The sequence below is a fragment of the Hordeum vulgare genome, chromosome 1H (assembly GCF_904849725.1).
Source record: "Hordeum vulgare subsp. vulgare chromosome 1H, MorexV3_pseudomolecules_assembly, whole genome shotgun sequence".
Classification (NCBI taxonomy): Eukaryota; Viridiplantae; Streptophyta; class Magnoliopsida; order Poales; family Poaceae; genus Hordeum; species Hordeum vulgare.
This window is the reverse complement of record NC_058518.1, coordinates 489,659,937-489,678,556: the sequence shown is the minus strand read 5'-3', so window position 1 is coordinate 489,678,556 and position 18,620 is coordinate 489,659,937. Positions and strand designations below refer to the sequence as shown.

Here is an 18,620-nt window from a genome sequence, read left to right as displayed (position 1 = left end):
AAGAACGCTCGCCGACGATTCCTAAGCGACGGAGCCCCCAAAGCGCAAACGGTCGCCCCCCCCAAAGGTACGTCATGCTAATCTTTCTATCAGACCTTATGATCGTACCCCCGAGGAAAACGCCAGGATAGCAAAGGAACATCAAGATGCGCAGATGAAAAAGAAGGAACCCGAGCCCCGCCCGGAATACACCGAGAAGCAAATAGCATTTGCAAAATACTTCACGACCCTTCCATCACAGTATGACTTACACCATAAGCCTGATGACTATACACGCACATTGCAGAAGGAAGTGAAAAAGAGCAGATCACGTGCAAGTGCAAGTGGGAGCAAATCAAGTTCAACTACAAGCAAGAAAAAATCAGACGTTCCTCAGCTTGGACAACAGGCCAAACAGTCGATCCCACCCCTCAAGGTGTTAACCGAGAATGTTCCCCCTCCGGTGCAGGGGCAAGCTTTTGAAATAGCAAAGAATTGGGCGGCTGAATGTGGTGTCCCGGTTGAAGATTTTCTGGCTTCCCAAGACGACAGGTTACCCAAGGGTGTGGTAGCCCCTAAGCCACAGTTTGTCATGGAAGAGCCTTTGGTCTTTGTCATGGAAAGCCTTTGGTCAGCAAAGATGATCTTCCAACAAATATGCGTTACTTGCATCAATGGTACTTAAGTGAATCAAAGAATGGGAGAACGATGATCGTGCTGAGTGTCCCACGGGAGTACTACGACCGCCCCGAAGATATCCATATCGACTTTGATGAACTCTTCCAGATGTACAATGGCGACGCCCTCGACAAATCGCTTATGAGTTGCTATTGTCTGTAAGTTTTTCAATTCGTTATCTACATATAACTTGTTTAGTTATTTCAATTCATTGTCTATATATAACTTGTACTCTATTATGCAGAAATAAGATTCTGGATTGTAAAAGTAAGAACATCCTAAATATTGGGTTTATTGACCCAGATAAAATACATATAGTGACGCTAACTGATAAACCCAAGGAGACGGAGGAAAACCTTCTAAGGTTTCTAACAGATCAAAATTTCTGTGACCACATACTGTTTCCATACAACTTTAGGTGAGGGTCTTTACTTTGTTGTGTCCATTCACTTATAAGTGTAATTGATAAGTTACTGACACACTATATATATATACATGTGCAGCTTCCATTGGATTCTGTTGGACATTCAAATTGATAAGGGAAGAGTTGATGCCTTCGACCCATTATCGAGACCCTTGGCACAGTTCCAAAGCCTGCAGGACATGCTCCAAGGGTAATTTCAATCATTCTTGCGCTCTATCGGTCTCTTTCGATGATTTTCTGATATATCAATTAATGAAAAACTTAGCAAATCATTATCCTTGTCGGGCAGGGTTTGGAAGCGGTTCAAGTGCGTGACTCCCGGTAACTTTCCCGAGAAGCTGACCTTTAGAGCGGCTCAGGTAAGTAGTAGTATGATATACTTCTATTTTCAATACATTTATGATGCTAGATTATTATTTTGATTATATATATTCTATTCTCATAAAGTGCGACCAGCAGCCACGGGGAACGCATCTATGCGGATACTATGTTTGCGAGACCATTCGCACGTTTACCTCTGAGCACAAGGATCACAGATTCGACGTAAGCAATGAACATTTACACCTCTATTTTTACCCGTCATTCTTTGTTATCATGATTGATATTCATATTCATCTCCTCTTCTTATATAGTACACGGCCATGACGATGAAGGTCCTACCAGAGCAATGCGCGATTGTTGTTGCAGAGGAGCTTGCGACCTTTCTGAGGACGGAAGCTATAGATGACAAAGGACGATTTAGTGTAGATAGGGGCCATTTCTGATGTTCGTCCATGTAATCGAATGGACGGGCTCTAGTCCCGATAATTCAGATCTCCATATAATTGTATATATATGCTCGCTTGTAAGATAAGTTAATCTTATATATATATGCATAATTATTTCTATTTAAATTATATGAAAACTAATTCCTGAACACCAAACGAGGAATCACGTTAATCTCCCGAACACCTAAACCCTAAAACCCTAAAACCCAAAAATAATTTCATTCAAAAAAAAAACTCAAAAATAAGCAAAATCTGAAACTCTTTAGTCCCGGCCCGTGTAACGAACCGGGACTAAAGGTCCTGCCCCTGGGGCGCTACGAGGCGCCCACGAGGAGCACCTTTAGTCCCGGCTTGTAACAGGGCCGGGACTAAAGGTTAGGCCTTTAGTCCCGCCCACCGGGACTAAAGCCCCTTACGGGCCGGGGCTAAAGGCCCCGTCCCCACTAGTGGCATAAGAGGCATCAAGAATTGATGGATAACCAAAAAGGGTTGATAATCTATGCAGTTCACACAACCACCATGCCTCTATATGCATTACTAGTTTCTCTATACCCTCCACCGATCGATTGTCCGATATGGTACACCATATCATATAGTGAAGAGAGCAATAGGATGTTGCATAGCCGGCATCAGGGGGTTTGTTCATGTCAGCATCACTCGACCTAGAACATGGCAATAATGTTAGGTAGATAGAGGGGCAACGACGTCGACTTTGAAATTATACACAAATGTAGCATTTTTTGCACCGCATTTGGTTTGAATCATGCATGTGACAGCTGAGTGATTCTCCTTGATTTGTTGTTTTTATCCCAACTTATTACATAGAGATATCTCGCCTAACGATTTGGCACTTGGGGTGGTGTGTTAAACACCATCTTTAATTTCATTCCCACAACACTTCTAATTTGTGTTTTAACATTCTCAGCCTCCTTCCGTGTTTCGTGTCAACAGTTCATACATGTTTACTTTAGAATTCACATGAGCAGAAGGAATTCCGTGATCGTACTTCAAGGTAGTTGATATCATGAGATTTTAGTTAACTAGTTCTAGAATAACCATATCGCTGGACTCTTTTTAATGTTTAAATGTTATTCAAAAAACATCTTATCTCCCTTCTCTTCTAGTGTGGTACCACCACTGTGTGTGACCATTGGTATCCTCCTCGCCTACCCGTAGCACCATCCAGGTTCGTCGCAAAATATAGTTCACCATGTTATATTTCGAAAACACTTTATTGATCAAACGCCTAGAGTTGTGAGGAAACCGCAAGTCTTCATCCAGTAATCTGCTCCGACCTTATCTTGGAGTTGAACACTACATGGAAGTTATATTGGGAACAATTGAGAAACAAATTTAAGCCGTTGGCCACACCTTTTAATGGCCTCTTTTATTCAAAATACTTCTAGAGGATTGTAATAATATTTAGGAATTTATCTTACAAGAGTTGTTTCATTCATAGGATTGCAAGTCATATATGGATTCTCCTTAGGATTTATTCATACTAAGTTTCATAGTAAAACGTCCATTCACTCCAACTATTTGGAAACAAAACCATGTTTTTCCTCTGCACAGTCAAACAAATGTTTTACTATGTAGCGTTGAAATGGCAGTACACTATAATCACGTGTTTATGTATTCTCGCATTCCCGTAATTATGCAAATCAAAGAGGCCCTAACATGATAAAGGTTGCATTAAAATTCTATAAATTGTTAATACTTTCTCATTTGGCTTCCAAAGTTAGCTATAATTGGACTTTGAATATGTCGAAGTTACATGTTGAAATCAACATGCGTAGTTTGGATCTAATTTATAAAAGGCACCGCCACATAACTAAAATAAACTAGACAAATTTAGTAGTCTAGACATGAGATCTCAAGAGTGGCAATCTAGACGCCACTAGAGGGGTGGCCGAATCAGACATGCCGCTATAGTTGGAAATGCGCATGACACTCTCAGTGCGATTTGCCGTTGCTTTTACTTGTCGGTTTAGAACATGGGCAAGAGCAACACTGAAGTCATGCTCGGTGGGTGTAGACATTGATTACTGAATCTCATTAACAAATATCGTCTCTCCGTCTAGTTTGTGGAATGGTCCAACTACCATAAATTATAAATAAGCTAGACACTAAGGTTATGCAGAGAATGTTAGTAGGGTCACCACTTCCTTCTCACTGTACCCTTGCACCCAAATTTCAATTACAATCACATCCATAGCAACTCTAATTTTTGGAAACCCGTATGTGGGTAGAGTAAAGTTGTGACTATTTAGCGAGAGGAGCCTTTTCGCATCCGGGAGCATATGTTTCTGGTTTTTAAACGTGTTTTAAACGTATTTTGAAATGTCCCGATATCCTGACAAAATATTTCGTGTATACATCTTGATATTCTATGTGCTCAGAAAGTTATTTTGCAAAACAAAATGTCAACTTTTGTGTTATAAGTGAAAAAGACAAAAAATAGTGTCATAAAAGGGTTTTCACAATATATTTTTTTGTCTTTTTTACACAAGCCACATAAAATGTCGGTTTTCCACGAAACTTGGAGTGCGCACATAGAATATCGAGATGTACATGTCAAAAAAATTAATTTCTTTTGACATTTTTAAATGTACTTTTTTGGTGACAGGAGCATATGCTCCCATGTGGCAAAGTGAATTCCGCTATTTAGCAAAGTTTTTAAGTAGCGGGTCACTCATTTAGCGACAACTCGACCATCTGCTATGAAAAGGTAAAACGGAGCTATAGCACAGCTAAGCCAAAATCAGCGGTTGTACTAATATTCAAAAAACATAAAAGAACTGTAGGGCATCATATATCACATATATACATCCAGATAACCAACACTCAACCATCTTTTATCATATATCAATGCATCAGCATTTATGAACATAGCATCATACATACATCAAAGAATATTGGTTGTGGCTCCAGTCCATTACATAATCGTCAATCTAAAATATTCGGATAAGAGAGAAGACACGTGAGAGATACCGTGTCTGGTGATGGAGCCGAGCTGTCGACGACAGGGTCATTGTTGGTGCAGAAATAGTGAAAGCAACCACCGACGTATATACCCTTGAGGGTTTAGTGTCAGTCGGCGTCAATTATTGGTTACCTTCCTCACGGCAGTCGTATTGTTGAAGGCTCGAAGTGGCAACTGATCATTGCTTGCCTTTATCTCAGTTGAGCGCAGCAAAAATCGAAGTGGCCGTTGGCCGTGCATCGCGTGTTTTATTTGTCCCTCGTAGATTATCGAGGTTTGGGGTAGGATGGGGATTACGGAGACATGAAATTTCACTTTAGCGTAAACTAGAAAGAAATTTTGGGCAATTTCTGGATTTGCGACTGTATCTATTTTACGCTAAGTCTCATAGGTGATGTGTGAAGTCCCTCAATTCGCTATAGCGTAGAATTTTGCTTTTGATTTTTAATTGTGTGCAGTTTTTCGATCATAGAATTTAGAAAACGTAAAAACGGCACAAAAGACATAGGATTGAATGTCATAGTGTTTAAAATCCTACTGAAAATAGTGGGGAAACTAGGACTGAGTTTCATGAATGACATAGTGTTTATAAAATCCTAATAAAAATAGTGGCAAAACTGCGATTGAGTTTTTGCCGTTGGCTAAGAAATTGCGGGAGTACAGGACAGCTAAAGTATTCACATGCATTTTTTTTCCCGTGAGGTTTGAGCTTATTTTCGGTTTACTTTGAAGTTTGATGTTTTCCTTAAAGCAATCCTACGTAAAGATAATTAGAAATCGGCAATTTTATTTGAAGTTGCAAGATACCAATCCTCTGTTCTTCTAAAACTATTTCAACCAATGGTAGTTTTTCATGGAAATCCCTTTGCATTGATGACGTCCAGTGCACTATTTCTGGTCGTTTTCACATGTCAGGGGAATAAGAAAATGCATAACAGCTATATGTAAGTTGAGCGGATTTGTAGTACCTTTTTGATTCGTAGGATTTTGAAAACATAGGAGTAGAAAAAGTATAAGGTTGGAGTGGTATGTCCACTTGAATCCTATAGGATTAGCAATGAGTTTTAATGTCAGAAAAAATAAAAAATTATAAAAAAAAGTTAGAGCAGATATTCAATTTCCTATGAAATGTATTATAAAAGATGCCATTTTTTTATGAAATCCAATCCTATGAATCAAAGAAGCAATGTAGGAAATATTCCTAGGAATTTCGATCCTTTAAATTTTTTGTAGAATTTCTTTGAATCAAAGGAGTCCGTAATTTAGGTGAGTCAATTTTGTAGGAGAAGGGACGGTTGGAGGAGAGAAAAAAGTAGAGGATGAGAAAGAAAGACGGACGTAGGATCTTAATATAAGGGCGTGTACAATGATTGGTAAGATAATCTTATCTTAAATCTTGCATGTAATTTAGAGATGACAAAAAAAAGAGTTTACAATGTGTCATCTCTTAGCTTTATCTTCTATAATTAGTTATTCCTAAAAACATGATGAGACATATTTTGCTAAGAGATCATCTTTTGCCTTCTCTTAAATAAAAAAAGACAAAGCCATTTAAAAGAAGGCAAAGCCTTTTTTTCGAGTTTTCTCTCCTCCATCTCATCATTTATGCTATGTGGCACTTCTAAAAAAACATCATTGTACATGCCCTAATGGCCGACAGTTGACTTACCAAAAAACAAAAATGAGACGAGTTACGTATAGCCAGTGTTGATAATGCTAAACTTACTGAAGCAACGGTACGGGAGGAATAGCAAATCCACAACACATCTCTCCGACCGGACTATTGAGTGGCAAGCACAAAACCAGAGCGAGTACAACGCTACAGAGAGATGAGCGACTGAGAGTGCGTCAATCGGCTCCACCACAGGGCATGAGCAGTGTTAGAGTTAACCTGATTGTTTAGTTTTTTTTACTCTCCCTACAAAAGTCCTAGAGCCAAACAAGACATGCACCCATCCTCTCGGCGTCTCCTCCATCCAGCGCCCTGCGCCCCTGCCCCAACACCATTGCCAGCGCCATTCCCCTGCCCACGTATCTGCTCCTCGCTCCCCCACATGAGCAGAGCCACAGCCCGTGCCTCTCGGCGCAAACCGCGGCCGGCGGCTGACAGGCCCCATCGCCTTCCCGCGACCGTGCAGGCACCGTGACGCTCGTGTCATTACAGCAACTCCAGCGGAACGTTTCATTTTATTCGTCGCTGTCCGTTTGAATTTGCGTAAATAAAAGTCATGGTTTAACACGTGGATCTATTATTAAAGTACTCTACACGCGTCTTCTTGATGTCCGCTCCATCCACACCCGCCGGTAGTCCAACTACCCGCAGTCAACTTAATTAATGACGGCCACCATCCACGGACCCACGCGTCAGCAACCGTTGTCGGTCTTTTTTAATCCGAACGTACGGTGGTGTTCGGCCTCATCTGCTTTCAGAACCGTCCGTCCCCATCTCGTCACCTCGTCGACGACCAAACCCTAGCCAGCAGCTATGGCCGACTCCTCCCAAAACAAGGGCAAGTCCCCCGTCTACCCCCGCGCGATCTTCCCGCCGGCCCCGCAAGCGTGTCAGCATCCCGGTGCACCAAGCGCGCTGGCAGTAGGAGCACCACATCCCGCTGCCGTACCCGGACATGACCCTCCCGCACCACTACCATCTGGCTCCGGCGAGGAACCCGGTGCCAGTCGTGCCGCAGTCGACGCGGATGCACGCGGAGGAGGTCAGTCGCCGAAGGCGGCAGCTGACGCCGGAGCAGTGGCTCAACCATGTATACGCGGCTGACTCTCCACACTCGGAGTTCTCGCGGTCGAGCACGAGGACCAGCGCATGGGCGGCGTGTGCGACGTGCAGCCAAGAGGCCCTTCGCTGTCCCCGTCCGTCGTTAGCGATGAGGGCCAGGAGGCGGAGGCCACCTACCAGGTGGCGCTGACAGCCGCACTCCGTGAGAGCGAGGAGGAAAAGCGGTGCAAGGCCGAGAAGGGGGAGGCAACGTATGAGGCGCAGCCCGCGGAGGCCATCGCGCTGCCCGCCGCTAGCGACTGCGTCGTGCCCCCTCCGCCGAAGAGTGAGTCGCGGCCGGAGGTCTGCCACTGAACCAGCAGCCTCCGCAAGTGGGTCAGCGCGCCGTCCACCGACGCTCTAGAACCCTAGTTTAAAAAACCGGACTGGATTAACGGCCATTTTGAAAAAAAAACGAAACTGACAACCTCATCGGGTTTTAAGTGAATAAGATCGTTTTGTAATTGGATTGGAGAAAACCGATCGAACCGGTCAGTTTTCTAGGAAACCAATGAAAAACCGGGTCATTAAACCGAAAATACGAGGAAAATGTTTTAATAGAAATTTGGAGAAGTGGGATTCGATCCTAGGTCAAGCAATACGCGAGGCCTGTCGGACGGCCCTATAACCAAAACGACTATGCTATTTTATTGTTCACTACATGAAAATAATTTTATTTGACCAATGTTTCATACTGTATTTACACATATATTACTCAATGTTTATTATTCTTTTGCTTAAAAAACCGACAATCGAATCGATAAACCGGCGGACCGACCGATAAAAACCTGAACCGACAACATTTCCGGTTCGATCTCTGGTTGGCTTTTTAAACTATGTCTTGGACACAGCGTTCCCTTTGATCGGTCCTACGCCGACGCTGCTTGACCTCACGGGCACCGACGACGACGACAAGGACGACTAGGGCAGCCTCGTAGTTTAAGTTTTTAATGTTTAGTGAATGACGTAATGGGAACGCGTGGACTTTCACGGTCCTTTGTGGCCGGTTTTAATGTTTAATTAGTAGTGTTTATTTTTCATTTTCGAAAATGTTAGAAAAAAAATCACGGGTTCTTAAAATAAAGCGGTTGGTATTGCTCATAGAGTAAGTACAATAGTATAGTCAGCTGCTGGCTATATGCCATTGCCATGTCATCTATAGCTCATCTTATGGTCAACATGTACAATAGTTTATTGTAAAAGTGTACTACTTTTTTATTATATGGTTCATCTTTAATACTCATGAAATGTTTAGGAGCACGTGTTAAATCTGGCTCTTAGCTAAAAGCCCGCTTACCTTCTCTTTCCTCTTCTCTTTACTCTAACTAAATAAAAAAATATATTAATTTAATCTTTATAGCCAGCAAAATCAGATCTATTGTAATTTCTCTTACCTGCATACGCCTTGCGACGGACAGTGCTGCGACGCCGGGCGCGGCCGTGCGAGTCAGCAGTAAACTAGAGGCGGACAAGCCAGGGGCAACAGTGCGGCGCTGTGCGGGCTTTCCTTTCCTGCTCCTCCACCGCCCGGCACCACGTGTGCTGCCGCCGCGTCATGACACGACCTTTCACGTCAGAGTATAGGCAGCTGGGCCAGTTTTCTCTGTCTCGCACTGCATCTGGTCTGTGGTGCGTGTGATGCGCACCGTGGTGGCCAGATTGAATCGTGGCTAATAATTGTTCCTCGCTAGCGAAAAACGGAAACAGCCCCTCCGGATGCTTTGCTACATCGGGAATTGAGATTGTCTTGGTTTCTCTACTATGAACGGTTCTCACGGTTAACACAGTCGTTCGAGTTTTTTCTTTAAACGGAAGAAGAAAAAAATGACTCATCCATTAATTACGAAGAAAAAAAATTGTCCGATTAATTAATCGGAAAGCGGACAAAAACCGTCACAACGAAGAGCTCACATGTCCAAACTACGGAGCTACAAGACCGGAAGGGTCGACCGACCAACACATCCAACACAACACTATTACTACCCCCCAACACCTAGATCTATCTCAACATCACAAATGAAGCACCATGGACAAGCTGCAATTTGAGAAGAACATATGGACGAAGACAACAAACACAGCCGAACCCACAGTCTAGAAGGCCGCATCATGAAACTACTTGCATCACTCCATTCATATTCTTGCTCTTGCATTTGCTCGATTTCTCCCTGCGGATGCCCGAACGAGGCAGAGCTTTCTCCCCCAAGAGACATCCGATTGCCTTGCTTGTGCTAGGATCAAAGTTTGTGAGGAAATAAGTTCAATGGCGAAAATTTCTACGAGGTCTAAACCAGGACGCTCCACAAAGGGGAGCAACTCGCTAGGTTCCAACAGAGGTGGTCAGGGCGTCGAGGCAACCGTCGTCGCCACAACCAAGCCCACCTTAGAGAGCACCATTGATATAGCCAAAGAGGGCTCTGCACTTGGCACTTGTAGCTCGGGCATACTCTCACGCACGTTGAGGGATGATCATATGATTCTATTTTGTTATCATTGTTGAGAGGTCGCACTAGTGAAAGTATGAACCCTGAGACTTATTTCCAAGCATTTATATAATATTTTGCTTTTTTTTGCGACTTGTTACCTTGTTGTTTTATAATTTTAGATTACAAAAACCTATATCTACTATTCATATCGCATTTTATCACCATCCCTTCGTCGAGTTAGTGCGTCTATACAATTTATCATTGCATTGGGTGTGTCGGGGACACAAAAGATTTCTTGTATTTCATTGATGGGTTGTTTGAGAGAGACCGTCTTCATCCTACACTTTCCGCCGATTGATAAACCTTAGGTCATCTACTTGAGGGAAAATTGCTATTGTCCTACAAACCTGTGTGCTTGGAGGCCCAATAGAGTCTACAAGAATAAAGTTGCGTAGTAGACATCAAGTTCTTTTCTGACGTCGTTGCCGGAGACGTGAGTGCTTGAGGGTATATCTCTAGATATTGCAATTGAATCTTTTAGTTTCTCGTTTATCACTAGTTTGGTTTTATAAAACAAAACAATAAAAAAATGGAATTGAGGTGGTCTCAAATGCTTTGTCTTCATAAAGTCTTTCATGAAAATAATGGTTTCACAAATTGTGCCAAATTGTTAGAAGAAAAATTAAGTAAAATGTTAGGCACTTAATCCATGGATGATGAGCATGACAACAATGTTATTAGTATGAATTCTCTCAATATTCATAATGATAATGATATGCAAAGCCACAAGCTTGGGCATGCTATGTTTGATGAATATGATATTATTAGTCTCCCGAGTTTTGATGAGCAAATTTATTAGGATGAAAGCATGGCTCATATTTATAATGATTATATTGATGAAAGTGGTTTTGGATAGGTCATCACTTTATATAGTGATGAGTCCACTATTTTGGAAGAGGCTTCAATTCATTATGACAACAAAGTTGCTAACTATGATGATTATGGTGATGACATGTATGCTATAAAGAGCAATAATAACGAGGAAACTTGTCATCATGATTTTAATGTTCAATTATATTATTCCAATCAAGTATCACATGATAGTTATTTTGTTGAGTTTGCTCCCACCATTATTATGAATGATAAGAAGTTTGCTTGTGTGGGAAGTAATGAAAATTATATGCTTATGTATCATGAAAATAATGTTTTATGTGATAGTTATATTGTTGAATTCCTTCATGATGCTGCTAAAACTTATTACGAGGGAGGAACACATGCTTGTAGGCATTGCAATAATACCAAGTTTCCTCTCTGTCTGTTCAAAGTTTTGAAGTCATGCTTGTTTTCTCTTCCTATGCAAGATGATTCTTGCTACAATAAATTGTTTGCTTGCAAAATCCCTATGCATAGGAAGTGGGTTAGACTTAAATGTGCTTGCCATGTTATTTATGATGCTCTCTTGCATGTTTCAATTACTACTTTTTATCTGAGCATCATTGAAATCATCATGCTAAAGGCAAGTTTGTGTGTGTTGTATGGACGAAGGTTTAGCCACCAAGAACAACCGAAAATACGAAGGGAGTTATAGTCGGGAGTAATGCCAAAAAGTCGTGTGATATGAGTCTCAAATTTTGACTTTGTTAGAAAGTAAATTTATGACATATGTAGGTGTCAAGAATGCTTCATCCAAGAATTTGAGTGGCATTGATGCATTTGCTAGTAGGGCTAACCCTACTTCAACAACATGGCAATGTTTTCTTTCGGCACAACTATTCTGTTGATGCGCATGGGGGCACCGGGCACGCAACATGATATGAAACACCAAGTTTTTGAAAGAAGAGGTTAAGTTTCCGATATTCACATGCCGTGTGAGTTTGCATGGCAATAATCTTAGTTTTAAGTTTTCGTTCAAAAATATTTTGAAAATTCTTGAAAACTTGAAACACTTCAGATCGTTTCTTGAGAAGATAGATCCAAGTAAATTTGCTATATTAATCAATGAAGCTTACATAATATGAGTGTATACCAATAGAACTAGGATTTGGCCCCAAAACATTTGAAAATACAAGTTGTAAGGGTATAGTAGAGATGTTGGTAGATGTAGGGTATGGCAGATGATGACTTTTAGCTTGCTCACATGGATCACACACACACTCAATGCTAGACTCATTTCTATGAGGAAGATTAATTTTGCTAAGAACGAGCTTAACTATGACTGATGAGGGATGACCTAATCTGCTATGGCACTTTGCTGAAGAAGGCTTGACACTGACAAAGGCTTGTTAATTCGATGATGATGGTGAAGATATGAGTGGGTAGAGACCACCCACACATTTCCCCTAAGAAGGATTCTCCTCATGTCCAAGTACTTAACAAAAAAGAAATAACGATAGAATTAAATGAGAACACGATTGTCAAGAGTAAATCTATGAACAAAAAGTAAATTCTTTGGCGTTTCAGGCACATATAGGACTTTACTTAGATGTAAGTTTTTCATAGGGGTTTTAACGATTGAGCTACCAACAATGACTAATGTTCATACCAGATCCACTTGTAGTGTACACACTAGGTCACTCCCACAGTACTTGTCTCTGATTGTCAGCTTGTCAAGCAACCCCGTGATGTGACGTGTGGCTCTAGTGCCCGCGTACTAGTTTGTGTCGATGTCGTAGGAGTCGGTGAAAGCATTTGCCTCCTTCTCCTCGTACTCATCCTCTTCGTGGGAGTCCCGACAATCACGGGCGCCTCTGTGATGATGCTTGAGACAGATTTGGCACTCGGGGTAGTCTCGCGGTGGATGTTGTTGCTGATGTTGCTTAAGACGTCCCCCTCGAGATCCCGTGTTGCCGCTGGTTGGTGCAGAAGGAGACCGCCTCCCGCGGCCATGGCCTTTGTTGCCGCGTGCGCGGCCACCACAACGATAGTGGTCGCAGCCACGGTATGCCAGATTGACGAAGGTGTGGAAGCCACCTTCCCCGCCATCACCGAGCATCTCCAAGCGTTGGTCGAAGGCGGCGATGTGAGCTAATAGCCCGACGACTGTGACGGAGGATTTGACAACGCCGATGGATGCCACAACCGGATCGTAGTCCCAATCTTGGAGATGTAGGAGGTGCTGGGCATGCTTCCCTTCTTGGTTGTGGCGATGGCAATTCTTAGGTTAGTGATCTTGGATTGAGATTGCGAGGTAAACAAGGTGGTGATGACGGACCGTAATTCATGAGTATGTTGCTTACCAACGAATTGGGCAAGAACTTCTTTGGAGAGGGAGTTCAGGAGGAAGCTGAGAAGTTGTTGATCCCTCGATAGCCATAACACGTACGGTGGATTTGGCACCACTGCCATGGACTTGTGTGCTTGCCGCTGCTGCACCATGGTAGAGGGCGCGACTTCGGTTCCATCCAGGAGCCCCGTGACCTGCGCTCCTCGCAGGTCGGGCATAACATGGTCTTTCCACAAGTGGTAGTTCCCCTTGGTGAGCTTCTCGGTCGGTGGAGATCATAGGTTGAGGAAGACTGGTGTCGAGGAATAAGGCATGGCGATGGAGATGGATTTTCATAGCTAGATTGGAAGAGAATTGGCTCTAATACCATATCAGGTTTAAGCGTTCCTACTCCCTCGTGAGGGAACCGCGTCGGTATTTATTGATGATGGGCAGAAACAACCTATACCGTGGCATACAAGGTTGCAACTAACCTCTAGGATTCTGGTTGTTACAAGTTGTTCTAGGTAGAGATAGATACGGGAGAGATAGTTGAGATTACAATTCAAGTTTCCTATCTCTAAGTCTAACAAGTTGGATGGTATGTGTTTGTGCATCCTCTAATTTTGTGAAAGTTATGTTCTGATTATTGCTTCGGCTCGGTGTTATATTGCGACATACATGGGTCAAAAACTATGTTCCCTACAAGTGATATCACATAACATGTGGTTGTTTTTGCTAGCTGATATGTATGTGACCGAAATATCTATGACATATACATGGGACATATACACCTGATTATATCATTATTATTTTTTCATGATCATAAGCCCTGACTTTATATATTTTTTGTAAATGTATGTTGATCCGCCTTTAAATGACGGGCAGTGCTACATGTCCGCCGGATGATCTTTTTAAAAGATTGACCCGGTTACGTGTTGTCGGATATAGCATCATCGTACGGACGTGCGATGTCTTCCACAACCGCAACAAAGCATCATCGTACGGACGTGCGATGTCTTCCAACCGCAACAAAGCATCATCGTACGGACGTGCGATGTCTTCCACAACCGCAACAAAGCATCATCGTACGGACGTGCGATGTCTTCCACAACCGCAACAAAGCATCATCGTACGGACGTGCGATGTCTTCCACAACCGCAACAAAGCTGGTGTTGCGGAATCTTCCGCAACATAGGTCTTGTCTTGTTGCAAAAACTTCTCATGCTAGTCTCGGGCGCTCTTCCGATGTTGTCCGATGTTGTAACTCGGACTGTGTTTCTGACACAAGATCCCTGTTACAAAAAAAAAAAAATCACCTTCAAACCATTTTTTCTCTTAGAGAAACAAAAGATAACCGAATCATTTTTTTTCTCGAAACTAGTCATGTGTTGCAGATTGATTTGTGCCAAACGTGAATGCTTGATGAGAATTGACCAGCCGGTTATGCAAGCGACGGACGCTCACGTGTGCATCAGCCGGTTAAATGATAGTGTTTCCCTTAAATGATACAGTATACTAGTCCGCTTTTAAAAACTTTGATGCACCCACAAAGCCATGACGAGTACAATGCTATGGAGACAACAGATCAGCGGCTGAAAACTGATGCAAAATGCTGCCCATGACCAGCTCAATCGGCACCACGACGCAACAAAGGAAGCAGGCAGAATCTGAAGCAAGGCGGGAGGGAAGACATCATGATTAGCACTCCAGTCCCCGGCGCTTTCGTTGACCGCCGTGGCCCAAGCCTAACAAGCGACGAGACAAAACCCCATGCGCGCCACTGTGCCCTGCCACTGCAGCTCCACTCGGAATTCTTGCACAAATCGACGTTACAAAGCAAGCAGCACAATTACATACACGGAGCGAGCGATTAATCAGTGCAACTACTACATCAGTCATGAAAGTCTCAGAGCAAGAGGCAGCAGCAGAGCAGCGCGGAGGCGGATGGCCTGAGCAGGGCAGGCCACATGGCGCCGCCCCTCGTGATCGCTCTGCCGACGGAGCTGTCGCCGCCGCCGCAGACGTCCACGCCCACCTCCTTCACGACGGCCCGATCGTCCACGCACAGCCCGGGGTTGCCGCTGAGGTCGAGGTTCCGGCCGAGCCGCCTCAGGAACGCGCCGTCGAATGGCACGGCGCCGTCCAGCCCGTTCTTGCTCAGGTTCAGGTGGTACATGCGCTTCAGCCGGCTCAGCCCCGCCGGGATTCTACCGGTGAGGTTGTTGTTCTGGAGCGACAGCGTCGTCAGGCTCGTCAGCCGCCCGAACGTGTCCGGGATGGACCCCGAGTAGCCCGAGTTGGCCAGCCGCAGCTCCTGCAGCCGCGCGATGCCGCCGAGCTCGGGCGGCAGGGGCACGCCCATCGGGTTGTTCTCCATGATCAGGTACTGCAGGTCCCGGAGGCCGGCGAGGCCCGCGGGCAGGCGTCCGCTTAAGCCGTTGTTGCTGAGGGCCAGGAAGGTGAGCGACTTGAGGCCGGAGAAGGTGGCCGGGACGCCGCCGGTGAGGTTGTTTGAGCTCAGGTCCAGCTTCTGCAGCTGCGCGAGCTGGCCGAGCTTGCTCGGGATGGGGCCCGAGAAGGAGTTGTAGCTGAGGTCGAGGCCTTGGAGGCTCCGGAGCTCGCCGATCCGCGCCGGGATCGGGCCCGTTAGCGAGTTGTAGCTGAGGTCGAGGTGGACGAGGCCGGCGAGGCCGCCGATGCCCCGCGGGACCTCGCCGTGGACCAGCGCGTTCTGGGAGACGGTGAGCACCTGGAGGGACCGCAGGCTGGCGAGCTGCGGCGGCAGCGTGCCGGACAGCGAGGGGTTGGAGCGGATGCTGAGCTGCTGCAGGCGGGACGCGGAGAGGTTGGCGGCGGGCGGGAGGGCGAGCGCGGCGGTCTTGGCCGGGTTCTTGAAGCAGTCGACGAGGAAGAGCGACTGGAGGTGGGGCAGCGCGGAGAAGGCGTGGGTCGGGAACGCCGCCGCCTCCCTGCAGGCCGGGTTGGGCGGCACGCCGAAGTCGAGCCGCGTGACGCGCATCAGCCGCTTGTCGTCGGCGTCGGGCTTGCACTCGAGCCCCGGCCACGGCGCGGCGCAGGGGTCGGGGACGGAGGAGGAGCGCCAGTCGCGGTCGGAGGAGACGAGCTCCATGACGCGCAGCAGCGCCTCCCGCTCGGCCGGGTCCATGGCGGCGCCGGCCAGGGAGACGAGGGAGCACAGGAGGAGGAGGAGGGGCACGACGTAGGCTGGCATCGCGCTGCGCGTGCGGGTGCTGGCTGGCTGGCTGCGTCTGCGGCCCGGGCAGGGGGGTGTTCGCTTTTTGACGTCGTCTCGTCCGTCCATGGTGATGCCGCTATGGGAGTGAGAGCGGTGGGGGCATCTCACTGACTGACCCGAGGTGACGGGACTGGGGCCTGGCTGCCCCTGCCCGTGCAGCCTACAGAAGCAGCCAGGAGAAGCACAGCGTGCGTGCGTGCGGGCTTTTGCCGGGGAAATCCACTGTTGCCACCACCAACCTTTCGCTCGATTCCATTGGGACCGGATGTGATCGATCGATCGATCTGCTGAAAGAAATGGCCCGTAAAATATATTCACACTGACCTCCATTGATGTATCACAAGCAAGCAAGCACGGCCGGCACACTACACGTCTACACACATCTTAGACGGTGAGGCTGGACACTGGACAGACGAGTTTCGCATCGCATGGCCTATTAATTGCAGCCTTGCATGGTGACCTCGCTCTTGACTGGCTACAGCAACACGAGCTGTGCAAACCCTGCTGTCCGGCACAGTGGTGAAACTGCAGACTACAGAGATCAATCCCGAACAGTGTCCGGCTTAGTACTGTACGAGCTAATATAATTGGACGTCTATCGATCACACGCACGCACGCACGCACGCACGCATTGTTTGCTTGTGAATGCATGCATGCATGCATGTGGGATCGACCGATCGATCACAACGCGCGGCCATATGCACAGGGAAAGGCAAGCTTTCGTAGCCATGCATGTGATCGACGCGGCGCATGCAGGGCAGGACGCCTCTCTGAATTATTGAGGTGAGGATTCCTTCCTTCTCTGGTGGAGCCTGCGCTCCTCTCTAGTACTACGTCTGTAGACGTATCGGTCGGCGGCCGGCTCCACGCAACTGGAGCTCATTCATCCCCTGGTAGCCCATGGGGTTGGCCGACTGTATTCGTCGGTCGAGCAGGTGCAGCAGTACGTGCTGCCGGTCGACGAGTTCTTGTACTAGTAGCATCACAGTACGGTACTTTGCATGCAGCCGTGAGGTCACCACCCGAACGAAGCATCATATGATTGGTCATCGCTAGCTCCATGCATGCATGCATTCATGCATGTTGCCACAACGAGGAGACAAGCTGTAGCTACGTACTCTACGTCTACGATACGTACGTACGTATTATTTTTTGCGGGGGCGTACGTACGTAGTTACGCATACGTACGTAGTAGACATGGACACGGAGGGTAAGTGCGTGCACATGTGGTGTGGGAATAGGACCGTACGTGCGCACGGGAGATAGGAGCATCTGTGGCAACTGTAGCGAATTTCTGTTCGTTTCGGAACAAAGCATGCATTCAAACCGGAGGAGAGGAAGAAAAGGTGGCCGAGTTTTCCAAGGACAGATCACCCAGCCCCACTACCCGGCCAATCTCTACAGGGAAGACGCACAGTGCGGCGATCGATCGATCGATCAGTGGGTCATGCGTGCATTGAAAATCGCTGCACCGATATATCCCCTCGACCGGAGATCAGACGAATCTCGACAAGGAGAGCTCGAGGTCGAGCTCGTGTGTGTGCATGCCGTGGAGGGGCAAGCAGGCATGCAGACGCAGGCAGGCGGCCCGTCACCGGCGGGAAAGTATCAATGTATCATGGCCATGCATGCATGCACGCATGCATGGCGAGTCCCAGGTGATGTGACAAAAGATACCTGACGGGCCCTCCGTGCTGGGTGAAAGTTGACCGGAAAAGCAGAGGCTGAGATGACCGATCGCGGCCTCACCTTCACGGCGTGCAGGCGCCATGTGCGCGCGCGCGCACGCACGTACGTACGCTACGTACCCGGACATGGACATGGAGCCATGGGCGTCGCGGGCAACGAATCATTCCGTCCGTTTCTAGTTTTCTACGCCGGCCGTCTGAAACGGAACGGCCCATGCCGGTCGACATTGATGCACGGTTTTGGAGCACGTAGTAGCTGGGGAGCTACCCAGCTGCGGACCTGCACGTACGTACCATTCCTGGCTGGAGTAGGTATGCTGCTAAGTAATTGCCGGTCTGAACTGCACCCCTGGAGTGATTGTGCGTCGCGCTTCAGTGCTGAACCAGAGATCCAGACTCGGCCGGGCTTCAAATAGCGTCATGGCGTGTCGCGTGAGGTTCAGA

At 46.4% G+C, this 18,620-nt stretch overlaps 1 protein-coding gene across 1 annotated transcript; it reads right to left on the bottom strand.

The window, feature by feature from the left end:
• Window positions 1-14,724: 14,724 nt before the first annotated feature.
• On the bottom strand, window positions 14,725-16,569 carry LOC123448756 (receptor like protein 29-like). The gene has a single exon (XM_045125756.1). The coding sequence runs from the start codon at window positions 16,552-16,554 to the stop codon at window positions 15,139-15,141; it is 1,416 nt and encodes a 471-aa protein (XP_044981691.1). The 5' UTR covers window positions 16,555-16,569; the 3' UTR covers window positions 14,725-15,138.
• Window positions 16,570-18,620: the final 2,051 nt, after the last annotated feature.

Excerpts from the sequence above, each read along its gene's own strand:
- LOC123448756 (XM_045125756.1), bottom strand. The coding sequence starts at position 16,554 with ATGGACGGACGAGACGACGTCAAAAAGCGAACACCCCCCTGCCCGGGC.